This window comes from Buteo buteo, chromosome 19 (assembly GCF_964188355.1).
Source record: "Buteo buteo chromosome 19, bButBut1.hap1.1, whole genome shotgun sequence".
Lineage (NCBI taxonomy): Eukaryota > Metazoa > Chordata > Aves > Accipitriformes > Accipitridae > Buteo > Buteo buteo.
Window position 1 is genome coordinate 29,447,301 of NC_134189.1, and position 13,201 is coordinate 29,460,501.

Below are 13,201 nucleotides of genomic sequence, written 5' to 3' on the forward strand. Positions count from 1 at the left end.
TGAACCCAAAACATAACACTATACCAGCTACTAGAAATAAAATAAACTCTATCCCAGCTGAAACCAGGACACCAGTTCAGTATGAGCAATTTGGTACTTGCAGAGAGGCAGTTCCCATACAAACACTGGCTACTATTTTCTTTAAAAGAAAAACAGATACAAATATTTTTAATCTTTCTACAGCAGTTCTTCAGATTTTTTTAATTCAGCAGTGGAAACATCTCATGCAGTACTCTACACTCCATTCCAGAGGACAGACCTGCTAGCCTATGACCATTTTAGAAGAGGCATATGTGGTACCAGAAGGATTATAAGGAGACAGCGTGATCAGTCGGCAGCTGGTTCCTATGAGGAACCAGAAGTAGGAAGTGGAAGGACAGCTGGAGATTACAGCTTTAGGAAAGGCCCAAAAAGCTGCTTCCACCTGTAGCTAAGCAGTGACCCCAGCGAGGATCCAGCAGCCAGAGCCAAATTAACACATGACTCGGAGATGCAGCTCTTCAACCTGGGATTTCACTGGAACCCAGGAATCTTCCAGACAGTCTGGTAAACCCAAACACAGGAGTATGTTGGGCTCACAAGACCCTAGGACTTTTCTTCAGTGAAACTGTTTCAGATTTAGACAAGTTAGCAATAACCAATATTTTTCTTCATTTCAAGAGAAACTTTTACCAGAAATGTGCATATACTATGAACTCCAACAGAAGTTACATTGTCTGACCATACATAAGAGAAGAGGTAAGGGCGAGCCAGACCAACTGCAATGCAGCATGTGGCCTATTAACTAACTCTCCTTCTCCCTCAGGAGCTCCACTTGGGGAAGAAACTAGAACAAATCTGCTGCTCAAGCAATCAGTCACAGCCTTCAATGGATTTATATAGCCTCTGTCCTAAAAGCTATGTTGTTACTGATATAAATAGCTAGATTAAAACTACCTTGACTACATGAACATAGGGTGAAATTCTACCTCTGGCTATGATGTAGGCATACTTAAATGGTACTAGAAAAAATAGAATCTGTATTAATCAGGAAAAAACAAGAATACCACCTTTTCCTCTATTTTCTCAATTGATTTATTAAACGTACTTCCTCATTTCTTCTAAAACAGAAGCAGAGGTTTTAAAGACAGAAGAGCAGTATTTTTATTCACAATTTTCCATCATGAGTACCACAGAAAAAAATCTACTAAGAAACAATTTATCCCCAAAGAAAGATTTTTATACTACCCAATAAGCCATGTACCAAATACTGACTATCCTGGAGAAAGGGATCTGGGGTGCTGGTTGACAGCAGGCTCAATACGAGTCAGCAGTGTGCCCTGGCAGCCAAGAGGGCAAACCCCATCCCGGGGTGCATCAAACACAGCATGACCAGTGGGTCAAAAGAGTCGATGATCCCGCTGTATTCAGCGTTGTTACAGTCTCACCTTGAATACTGTATGCAGTTCTGGGCCTCACAATTTAAGAAAGGTGTTAAGGTCCTCGAATGCATCCGGAGGAGGGCAACAAAGCTGGTGAAAGGGCTGGAAGGAATGTCCTACAAGGAGTGGCTAAGGACTTTGGGCTTGTCTAGTTTGGAGAAAAGGAGGCTGAGGGGTAACCTCATCGCTCTCTGCAGCTTCCTGAGGAGGGGAAAGGGAGAGAGAGGTGCTGATCTCTTCTCCCTGGTACCCAGTGATAGGACACGTGGGAATGGTTCAAAGCTGCACCAGGGGAGGTTTAGACTGGACATTAGGAAGCATTTCTTTACTGAGAGGGTAGTCAGACACTGGAACAGGCTTCCTAGAGAGACGGTCGATGCCCCAAGCCTATCAGTGTTTAAGAGGCATTTGGACAATGCCCTTAACAACGTGCTTTAACTTTTGGTCAGCCCTGAAGCGGTCAGGCAGTTGGGACTAGGTGATCATTGTAGGTCCCTTCCAACTGAAATATTCTATTTTATAAAAAAAGAATACAACACTGCTACATATAAACAAATATATTTTCTAAGTAGGGTATCCAGGTGCAGCAAAAGAAATCACAACAAGGTAATCATGTAATTAATAACTATCCCATAACATATATACACAAAGGGTTTACTTATGCTGCACAGCCAATCTTAACTCTGGTTTGCCACCTTGTAACAGCAATATTTTAACATAGTTGTGGTAGTTCTATTTTAAAAAGCACTTGACAAGGTTAAAACAAACCAAACAAAAAATGTTTACTTGCACCAGTCCTAGAAGAGTACCAGACCTTTCCTTCACCTCCCTAGTCTTCTTATTTAACTGTTACTTTTCATTCACTCCCATTCTCACCTTAACTTCAATACTAACAAGTCTGGCAAAGTTATAAGCAAGTCAGAGCGTCTTCTTAGAAAGAAATATCAGAAAACCTTAACATTGGATGGACCTATCCATCCTGTTAATTACCTGTATGTTTATCACCTTGTGCTGTACAAAGACCTGCCCATAGACAAAGCTTTCCTTAAGGCAAACCACACAGCTCATTTAGCCAAACAGGAAAACGTGACATGTTTATATCACTGAAAACAGAAATGGATTAATTTGTAAAAAGTACCTTTTCTGAGGATCACCGTCAACTTCAACTGTGTCCCTGCAGAAACAGGTAATAAAGTAAGCAAAATGTAGTTTGAAGCACAAAAAGATTACTTGATACACCCAATGAAAAAATGTCACAGAAAAATTTTAGTGGAAACCCCACTTGATTAGTTATTTTCAGCAAGAACATTAGTTTTTACAAACAAATTATTAGTTCTTATAAAACAATACTTTTTCAATTAGTATTTCCACTTGGACATGAATTTTTTTAATGAAAGAAGTTTCATGAAATCAGAGAGAGATCCAAACTTCAGGGAAACACTACTGATGAACCTGCACATTTACTGAACAGGTAAAAATCATCAAGTGCTACTGAAAAAGAATGGAGACTTTTTTTCCCAGAAACGAATGTATTTCTGGAGTTTTCAGTGATCTACAAGATACACTTGAATCTCCAAGTTGACAATTATATCAACACCTACAGTATGGCTACATTCTGTAGATCAACGGACTATACATGGAGGAGGCAGTGATTAAAGAGAATTGCTTTAATAATCACAAGTATATGTAAATTTCCTACCTCTCCCCCTTTTTTAAACATGGATTTTCCACACTAGTTTGGAGATACTTAGTACAGCTTTGAATAGAAATTTTTTTTTTTTTTTTTTTTTTATTAAAGTGATCTATGTAAATGATTGTTTAACTGGCACCTGTTTGGCAGTTATAAAACAGGAGAAAACAGTCAACAGTATCATCTCGGTAGTCAAGTATGACCCACTTAAAAAGACTGAATACTACTGTAGGACAGTCCTCATTTTTAGGTCACTGGTCTGTCTGGACGTTTAAGTAAATGGCTGCCCTGGTCCCTGAAGAAGCAGTTCTGATTCTCCAATTCTAGATCAAAGAGCTTAACTAGTAGTCTTGTTTCACACTTTAAGGTGATATTCTAATGTGCACTTGTGAGACTTCAAGCAACTTAATCTGCTGCAAAAAGAACTTGCCTTTACTAGCAGGCAAAGAAGGAATAAAAAAAAAAAAGAAAAAAAAAGTTAGGATTGAAATTTCAGCATTAGAGACACACTACCCAGATGCTTCAGGCCAGGAAATGGTATTATAGAATCTTACATATATCCCTTTGATTTAAGGATTATTTTTTCTATTTTTAATAACTCAAGACTGTCAAACAATGCATTTGGAAGAAAATGTAATAAATAATGGTAATAAATAAAGGAAAGAGGATTAGACAGTTACCACATTCCATAAATAACAGATTACTGTCTCAAATTTATGTTGAGACACATACAGAATCCATTTACTTACTGGTTATCAGAATCACTTCCTTTGCGCTTCCTTGGAATCTCAGCCACAGAAATGTTGAAAGAAGTAGTGGTAGCAGGCTTAGTTATTGGATTCATGAGGCTAGGGACTCCAGAAGCAATGCACGGGTTTTCATCTATTGAGAAATTATCTGTAAATGAGAAAAAACCCCTCACTGTTAAGTAAGAACTGTATCATCGTGTATCCATTCTGATTTTCATTTGGAAAAAAAAAATTGTCCGTGGGTAGCTTCTACGCCTCTGACACAAAAAACATAAAGGTTGCAGTGCTACAACCTAAGTACAGAGAAGAGTACACAGTCTTCCCACAGTCCTGTAACGATCTCATCAACCCAGTCAACACACCAATGCAATATAAAATACAGGTCTTCTCCTCTTAGCAGACTACACTTAAATCCCCCAGCACCTCAAACATCCTGCTGCAAAATCACAAGATGCAGCATTAGTTATCAGATCAAAATACTGTGACTAGCACTAAATTAAACTTAAAATATATAGTGAACTATGTTTTTTAAACAAGCTGAACATCCAAAAAATGAAAGAAACTATGTTTCTGACATAAAATCTACAATTATACAACATCAGTCATGTAAGTCAGAAGAGTCTTGAAAGCTTGTCAAGTTCTACCTCAAAGTTCTCTTGACAATTCTCCTCTCAAAGAAAACTGCTTTGTTTCTGGGAGGGACAGAAGAAGAGTCACAAGCCAAAATAATCGTAGCGACCTACTGGGAAAGGAAAACAGTCTCAAGGAATCTAAGCGCTATTACACTTTTTTTCCTATCTCAATGCAAAGCTATCACAAAGAATCACCCAGCTGATGTTTAGGTCAAGAATCAGAATTAACTCTGTTTCAGCAAACGTAGGCACTCCTTTAGGCTTCATGTGCTAGTGAGGAAAGTATCCTATGTGATACATCTAGAAACAATAAAGAATTAACTCCATGAAGGGACAGATGAGGGATTGAGGGAGGTCATTTAAGGAAGCGAGCATCTCCTACTTCTAGCAGGAGGCAAAACCCAAGATGAGTACTTTCAAAATCCAGCAGGAAGGAAAACTGTATACTTTATTGTGAGCTTTCTTTTTTTAGCATCTGTGCTGTCTGTAAATGATACGTAAAAATGTGTAAAAGTAATGATACACAGTTTATGTTTTTTTCCTCTTAGGTGTAACCACATCTTACACCAGAAAAATTACCTTCTATGTTCTCATTTTCTGTTGGAATATGACTGGAGAGTTAAATGAAAATAGGCTAATACTTGAGCAGCTTGCCTAATCCTCTCACTACCAAGTCAGACTACACAGAGGCAGCCCCTGTTTTATTTTAGAAAGCTCTTTAACTCATTAAGTCACATAGGAAGTTCCAAAAAAAGAGGTGGAAACTCAAAGAATCTGTAAATACTTGACAAATAAGTAACAGCCTTTGGGTATCTGCAACAGAAAGAAAATTTGGTTACTTCAAATACACAACATATTCCAGTTAGTGATATTAAAAATATATTAAGAGAAATGACGTCATAAATACAAGGGCACAAATGCTAGATGTTTGAAATATTTTTATGATTAATCATTACTTCATAATAGTCTCATTTTATATTTCTACTATAAATTCGTGCAATTATAAAACAAACAAAAAACCCTCAAGAATTCCAAAGGAACTCTTTATTTATAAAGAATAGTTTTAATTCACTTAGGTCATAGCAGCCTATAATTACTAGATTAAGTTATTGAAGTATAATCATACTTCATGAATATTCATGAAAGTCATTCCTAACAGAAACCCACATGTATCAAAGACAAGAACGCCTTCAGCACAACAGAGCCTTTCGTCCTGGAACAAAGCAGGACAGAACAGACCCACTGACCTAAATACTCCTTTGCACACAGATGGCCAGCCTGCTTTCTAAACCACTTCCCTTTAAAGAAACAAAATGAAATGCCTCATTTACAGTTTTTCCAATTTATCCTTCATATTATCAAAATAACTACTATTTTTTCCTCACACTCAAGCAACAAATTCTGAATACTGCGCATATGTCCTCTACATTTCCTAACAACACCCTTTTCTCTTTTTCTTAACTAAGAAAATAAAAAAAGTTTAGATTATCAGCAACAATGACCTATTAAGAACTTCTACACTACAATTTTTAGGCGATAAACTGAATCCTAAATACTATCACTGTGACAAACTAAATGCCATGTTAATTGCCATCTAACTAAATGCCAGTAAGATAGCTGGTTGATCTTAGACAAAAATATACAGTTAAGAATCTGTATTGATCCCTGACATGTACAGCATGCAGCATATATTCTTTACACATATTCTTTAAGATCCTCAAAAAAACCCCAAACCAAACCCCCAGAAACAATTCAAAAGAAAACAAATAGGAGAAATAAATTTAAAGCTTCAGAACTACCAAACGTAGTAGAAAAGTAATTATTTGGAATTTAACAGACAAGAGCAAATCTTTTTAATACCTCCTACTCAATGAACAAGCAGCAGACAGAAACAGTTCATAAAGCTAAGTCAGCTTTGAGAAGTCAGTAAGGGTGCTTTAAAATAATCTCTTAGGGCTTTATAATAGCTATCATTATGATATTAGGTGATTCCAAGGTGCTTACTCTTTCCCTGAAGAGTGTCTTAACCTTGTGTAGACTGTGATGAAAGGTTTCTTTACTTCTCCAGCTATATCACTTTGGGAGACCTGGATAAAGGATTTAAAAATCTTTGGGTTCACAAAAAGAATGAGCTAGAATGCACCCCAATAACCAGGGTGTGCTTCTACAATAGGAAAAAGCTGGATTCTTACCTTTCATTTGTGCACCTGGCTGAATTCTTATATTTTCAATTTCTGTGAACATTTTCATACCATTAACATCAAACCCAGAACACTCCTAAGAAGCTATGAAGCAAAACTAAATGTTTCCCAATTTCATAGCACACTTGCTTAATGAAAAATAATATCCAGAAAGACCATTCTTTATTACAGGAAACCAAAATCATTAGTCAATTTTTAAACTACTAGAAAGTTTAATTCAACTAGAGATATTTTGTTTTACCACCCCAAATGCTATTACTTACACTAGTCTGGTTTGCAAGTCAAATAAAATGCCAACTGAGAAATGACACTTTTTTTTTTTTTTAAATTATTACTGTTCATTTCAAAGTTCTACTAATGCCCTGGCATACTGATAACTGAATTTTAATGGTAAGTGAATAGTTCCTCAAATACATACGTCTATTTATGATCTGTGTTTGGCTCTCAGTATTAAGCATATATGCTTATCTATATTAAAAATTAGTATTTCAAAAGCATATTATGCACATCAGGGCAGGTGAAAGTAATACTGAAAAAACTCCCACTGTAATCATTCTCTGTGCAAAAAAGCAAAGACCATCCAAACATTACAAACACACCATACAAAATATAGCGCCTTCCCACTAAGTGTATCAGAAATAAAAAACTATTATTTTAACACTAACTTTAGTACATTTCATAATCAAAGTATTTAAAAAATGTTTATCAATATATACAATTCTCATCACATCAACATACAAGACCACACCCTACTGAACTACCACCTCTCATGTTTTTCTACAAGAAAAAAAAAATTAAAAAATTTACAGTCCCCAAGGGGGTTGGCAAGGAAGCAAACAACTGCAAATGAGCTATATGAAACTACTGTTTAGGGGCAGGATATGAAGTAAAGACATATGAAATCAACCATATTCTTATGTTCAGCAAAGGTTCTGCACAAATCACATGCAATGCATTAAGAAACAAGGCTTGGGAGACTCTACGCTTTTCTAATTACTGACAATAATATTTTCTAAATGCATGCCACATTCCTGAGCTGTTTTCTCCACTAACAGTTTTAAGGTTTTCAGTTCCTAAACAAACATAATCTATTAGAAAAGTCTTAAGGCCAAACTCCACCAGCCATAAAAGGTAAGATTCATCTGAACAAGTAAGGATGTCCACATCTGAACTAGCCATTCTAGTCCCTCTTGGAGGGAAGACGACATTTCTAGGCTGATTCATCTCAACCTAAAATAGATTCCTACAGTTGGCTAGATGAAATACAACATTTCTAGGGTGATTCATCTCAATTTAAAATAGATTCCTACAGTTGGTTAGATTAAATACAGTCCAAGAGTGCCTACTGCTATTCAGTATTTATACAAAGACCAAAGTAACTAGCTCAGACTTGGATATCTACTCTGTAGACATGTAAAGATAAGCGAGATGAATCCCACCCAAGGTGGCTATCATGCAATTCTTAAAATAAAACAGCCATAGACATCACCTGTTTGCCACATGCAACAAGTTCAAGCTCAAGGCAGTCTTTCAAAATTATTGCCTTAATTATGCACTACCACCTCCTGACCCACTCACCCCCCTATGAAAGTTTAGCTTTTCTGGCTAGGTTTACTCCTCATAGGTTTTCCTAAAATATTACTTTACTGCTAAAAGATTATTTTGACTTTTTAGAATCATCAAAAGGAAATCCTACAAGATACACATAAGCACTCCAAAAATCAGAAGAAGAATACAATTCACATAGGTATTAATAAATTAATAAAAAAGCTGTCAGCCCTCATTTAGCCCGTTTAAAAAAGAATATCTAAATCCATCTATCAGGATATTACAGTAAAATATGCTTGAAATAAAATGTCAATGAATAAGTACATTTATAAAACTTAGCGGTGGCACTCTTCATAGTCTGTGAATAAATGTACACACCAGACAGAAAAATGTCACAGCTCTGCAGCTGCTGAAGTTAACAATGCGGTAACACTGGCACAACCTTTCTAAGAATAAGAAGGCACTTTCAATCCAGCTTCCTATTTTGAAACACTTTCTGGCAGAAGGAAAGGAGAGGAAAGAAGCTGCTTTGAATTGAAATTTCTAAGACCACAGATGCCACAGACTATTAAAATGTGTATTTTCCAAATATATGTTCCTGGCATGCACAAAAACCTTTAGCTAGAAATTCAAGCTTTGACAAGTTTAAAGAAGTCAAAATTATGTTAGAAGTGACTGTAGTTAAAGTGGCACATAAGGGTTCTTCAGTCTAACTAGATGAGTTATTAAAACTGAAATCTACTCACACAAGCTATTAGGCTATGTCTACAGTAGTAACTACAATGGCATAACAGCAACAGGTCAGTAAGAGAAGCAGCTGGTGCAGAAGCCCCTGTTTCTAATTTGTAAGTAGTTCAGGGAGCTTACACTAAATCACATTTAGTCTGGTTCATTGGGCCAAAAATCCTTACAATGCATGTGTTTTAAAGCTGTCTGAGAACAAACCACTGGTTCAGTCCCTTATGTTTGGAGTTGGAGTACGTTTGGTATGTCCCTGGAGTAGCACTAAATAATAATGTGCTACATTAAAATTTGAGTTTAGTTTCTTCTGAAAGGAGTCCAGTTCATTTATACCAAAACTGCTCTGCAAACGAAACCAATGAGCAGTAAATTGGGATGATGGGATTCAATTCAAACCAATGCTATTGCTCTCCAAAACACCAATGTGCACACAGCCTCTGAATACTTACTTGATTTCAGGGTCTCAGTCTAAAGTCCTTAGGAGTGCAGTCATACGAAGAAGCAGAGATATATACACACACACAAATCTAGGCACACAAGCAATCTGCATTTTCTAAACTGAAGTACTACTCAAGACGTCAAGTTGGATCCTTAAGTTTTGTCATAATTGATATGCTTTTTTTTTTTTTTTAAGATATAAGGTGTCTCTGATTACCTAAGCAGTTACAGATGTATCTATCTATACATGCAGCACACACAGAGCATGGCTATTGAGTCAAATAATTTCAAATAACTCTATGTCATGTAGATTGCTTTATTTTACTATGGAGTTATTCTTCTAAAATTATTTTAATGAATTCTTAATGCAGCTTTTCATTAGAGAATGAGAAAACTATGCCTATATCCTACATACATACAGTACTGTATGAGGAAGAAAGCTACAGGTGCTGTGATATGCATCAGTTTACAGGTCCTGCAGATCTGAACACCTATAAAACAAAGAACCATATTTTCTAAAGAGGCGTGAGAGTTGTATTAAATATTATTTTTATTTATTTATTTTAGAGCTTTAAAATAGGCCATGAAAAGCACCTTCAGAATAATTACAGCAAGTCTGATATCCAGATCATAGTCCACAGTATCTCTCATTGAAAGCTGGGGCAACAATTTTCATTGCAGTTAAGTTGTGAAAACAGTAGAAAAGTACTGTCTAAAGCAGGTTTTTTTCCCCCCAAATTTTATAAGCATGCATAATGCAGGAGCAACATACAGAGAGTTCTGTAATGAAATCATCTTATGAACACTACTATACAGAGAATAAACTCTTCCAGATTAACTTAAGAACATTGGATTTGTTTTTAATATCACCAAATGATGAAAGGAAAAAGTATAATATCCTGAATTATAGAAATTTAAATCAAACATTAACACAGGCAACTGATTACTTTCTCCATCTATTTTTACTTATTTTCACCACTCAGAAGTGGTCAAGAATCAAAATGTAACCAATTAAATAACACATTTACTTAATAGATTTCAAACACCAAATATTTGGCCAAACCTATTAGTGTATTAAAAAGTATGACTCTAACTGGCTAATGAAAAGATACTACACAAGCCCTTGAAAGGCTACCCTGCTTTCCCAGTCAACTTTAGGCTCAAACCAGGTCGCTGATAGAAATCGAGAGTCTCATATATCATAGTTCATTACGGGGGGGGGGGGGGAACAAACAACAAACCCCTCTCCGATCATATACTGTTAAAGGAATGGAAGGTAGCTGCTTTCTTGTAAGTTTTTGATTCATACTATTGTACAGTTCTGATTCCCATCAAGTCACCTGCAGAACTTCCATGGAAGTTCTTCCATTCCAAACAGGGAATTCTCAACAGAGTATTCACAATAATTCACTTCCCACAACCACCCACCAAATTACTTCCTCTTACAATGATTTTCTTAGTTGATGTGAACTGTCCACTTTAGAGTTTGTTTTTCATAATGTGCAAGTATATCAACGATAACATGTACACTAAAGTGAAAAAAAACCTATTAAGTAGCTAACCTTCATGTGGACCTACTCCACAAAAATTAAGATACTTTTATCTTAAAAAAAAAAAAGAAAAGAAAAAACCTGTTTCTTCAAAAACTGTTAGAAGAATAGGTATAAACATGGGTAAGAAAAGAAACCAGGGAGGGGAGTTTCTTTCACAATGAAACATGAAAGCCTATGGTTCATTGATTTCCCAAATCTGTTTGCAAATGGAAATGTCTGCATTTTGGGGATTTTCCATATGTTGATTATTTCCTTTCCTTACTGTATGTGCATGATATAGAAACAATAAATCCTCATTTTAAGCACAATTTAACAGACTGCAAAACCCCTACAAAAACCACCACCAAAACCCCTACTTTATTTTCAAACACTAGATTACTTTGCTACAAAATTATACTAGTATTTAAACAATCAAGCAGCAGAGACCAGGATCCCCACATACATTAAAACACACATAACCCAAAAGACGTTTAGAAAACAATAACAACTACTAAACCTAGAAGAATTGGTGCTAACTAAACAGAACTGCGATGATGACTTAGGAGAGATTTGCTCACTTCTGTTTTTCAAAACCCCGTGCAAGATACTTCTTTCTTCTCGGAGAGGGGAAGAAACGTACTCATTTCAAAGCAGGAGGAGCACAAACAGCTGCTGGTGGTTTACAACTAGCCTTGTTTTAGTACCAGAAACTTATGATTAAGAACAAGGCAGGAACATCAAACCTCGGTCATCATACAAGCGTGGGCACGCACACACACACAAGCCAAAATCACTATACCTAAAATACTAAATTACGTTTACCCACAAAAAAATCACACTAGCGTATTAGGAACACATAAAACAACTAAGTGCGTATCGGAAACAGCAAGCTACATACTAAGTTAAAAAAGCAAAAACATTTTTAGTCCGCATCACATCAGTATGACGGCACATCCATAACAGCGATAAAGAGAAGTACGAACTGAACGTTACACTCAGGATTTCTCTGCAAGCGCACGAGGGAACGCACGCCACCCCCGTGTCCCTTTACTGAACTTCGACGGGAGAAGGGAGTTTGCGGCGTCCAGGTCGTACTTCGGGCCAGGCACCAGCGCGAATTAAAAAAAAAAGCCCAAACCAAAGCCCCCCTCACCACGGAGCGGTGTCGGGAACACGACTAGACCGACGTGCCCCCACAGAAAGGCTGTGTACCCCACGGACGGCCGCGCACAGCCCGGAGACACTCGCCCCGGCCCCTGCACCACCGGCACCGACCTCGCCGCAGCGCTCAGGCAGGGCTTGCTCGTGCCACATCACGGAGGCGGGCGGGCGGGCGCACCCCACCCCACCCGCGACCGCCCCCCACACACAGCGCAACGCGGCACCCACAGCCGTTCCAGCGGGGCGGGGGGGGCACCCAGCCGCCGCCCCGCCAGCGGCCGCCCCCCACACGGCGCCCTCCGCCGCCCCCACCTTCAGCAGCCCGCCGCTCCTCCTCGGTCCCCTCGGCGCTTCCCGCTCCCGCCTCGGCCATGGCGGGCGGCCCGTGCCCCGCTCCGCAGCGCCCCCGGCACCGGCGGCATGCAGGAGGTGAACTAAGGTGAGGGGAAGCGGCCCGTCCCGCCGGCCCGGGGGAGGGCTCCCACCGCCCCGCCGGCCGCCCCCCCGCGCTGGCGCCGCCTCAGCAGCGCCGCCGCCGCCGCCATGCCCCCGCCCCGCCCGGCGGGACGCTTCTCGCGAGAGCTCGAGCCGCCCGGCCGGGCAGCGCGGGCGCCGTCCCCTTCCAGCCCTGCCGCGCCTCAGGCTGGCGGCCGCCCCCCGTCCCCGAGCGGAGCGGGGCTGGGAGTGAAAAGGGGGCGAAGGGCACCGGCGCGGCCCTCAGCCGGGGCTCCGAGAGCCGCGAGGGTAGTCGTGGCAGCCGGGCGGGCCACGCCACGCCACGCCAGCCGTGTCGAGTAGATGGCGGGAGCGCCCCTGCTCCCCTCCGGCGCTGGGGAGAGCCGGGGCGGGCGCGGGCCGCTTCTGACCTTCGCGGTGTGGGGGAAGATCCCCGAGTCGCTTCGCCTTGGCCTGTGTACCTCGTGCGTTTTTGGGGTGCTGAACAGAGGACGCCTTGCCTGAGGAAGAATTGGGATCTCGGGGGTGATGTGGGTTGGGAGAGGCCTCTCTGGGTCATCTGGTCCAGAGTGTGCTCAGAGCAGGGCAGAGAACAGTCGCACATACCAGTAAAAGGTAGCCTAAAAATCGGG

The 13,201-nt window shown here is 39.7% G+C and overlaps 1 protein-coding gene across 3 annotated transcripts in view; it reads right to left on the bottom strand.

Moving 5' to 3' along the window:
* Positions 1 to 12,637, bottom strand: part of BMAL2 (basic helix-loop-helix ARNT like 2) — a 39,938-nt gene extending 27,301 nt beyond the window's left edge. Inside the window, exons 1-3 of one of the 3 annotated variants that reach the window (XR_012653649.1) lie at positions 12,426 to 12,637; positions 3,861 to 4,008; positions 2,560 to 2,595 (exon numbers count right to left, since the gene is read on the bottom strand). Coding sequence is in view for 2 of the 3 variants with exons in the window: in XM_075051921.1 (XP_074908022.1) it covers positions 2,560 to 2,595; positions 3,861 to 4,008; positions 12,426 to 12,486 (245 nt within the window). In the remaining variant the exon portion in view is untranslated. Of the gene's footprint in view, positions 1 to 2,559; positions 2,596 to 3,860; positions 4,009 to 4,504; positions 4,657 to 12,425 lie in introns of those variants that run through there. The other 2 variants (XM_075051921.1, XM_075051920.1) reach the window with 2 other exon arrangements.
* Positions 12,638 to 13,201: the final 564 nt, after the last annotated feature.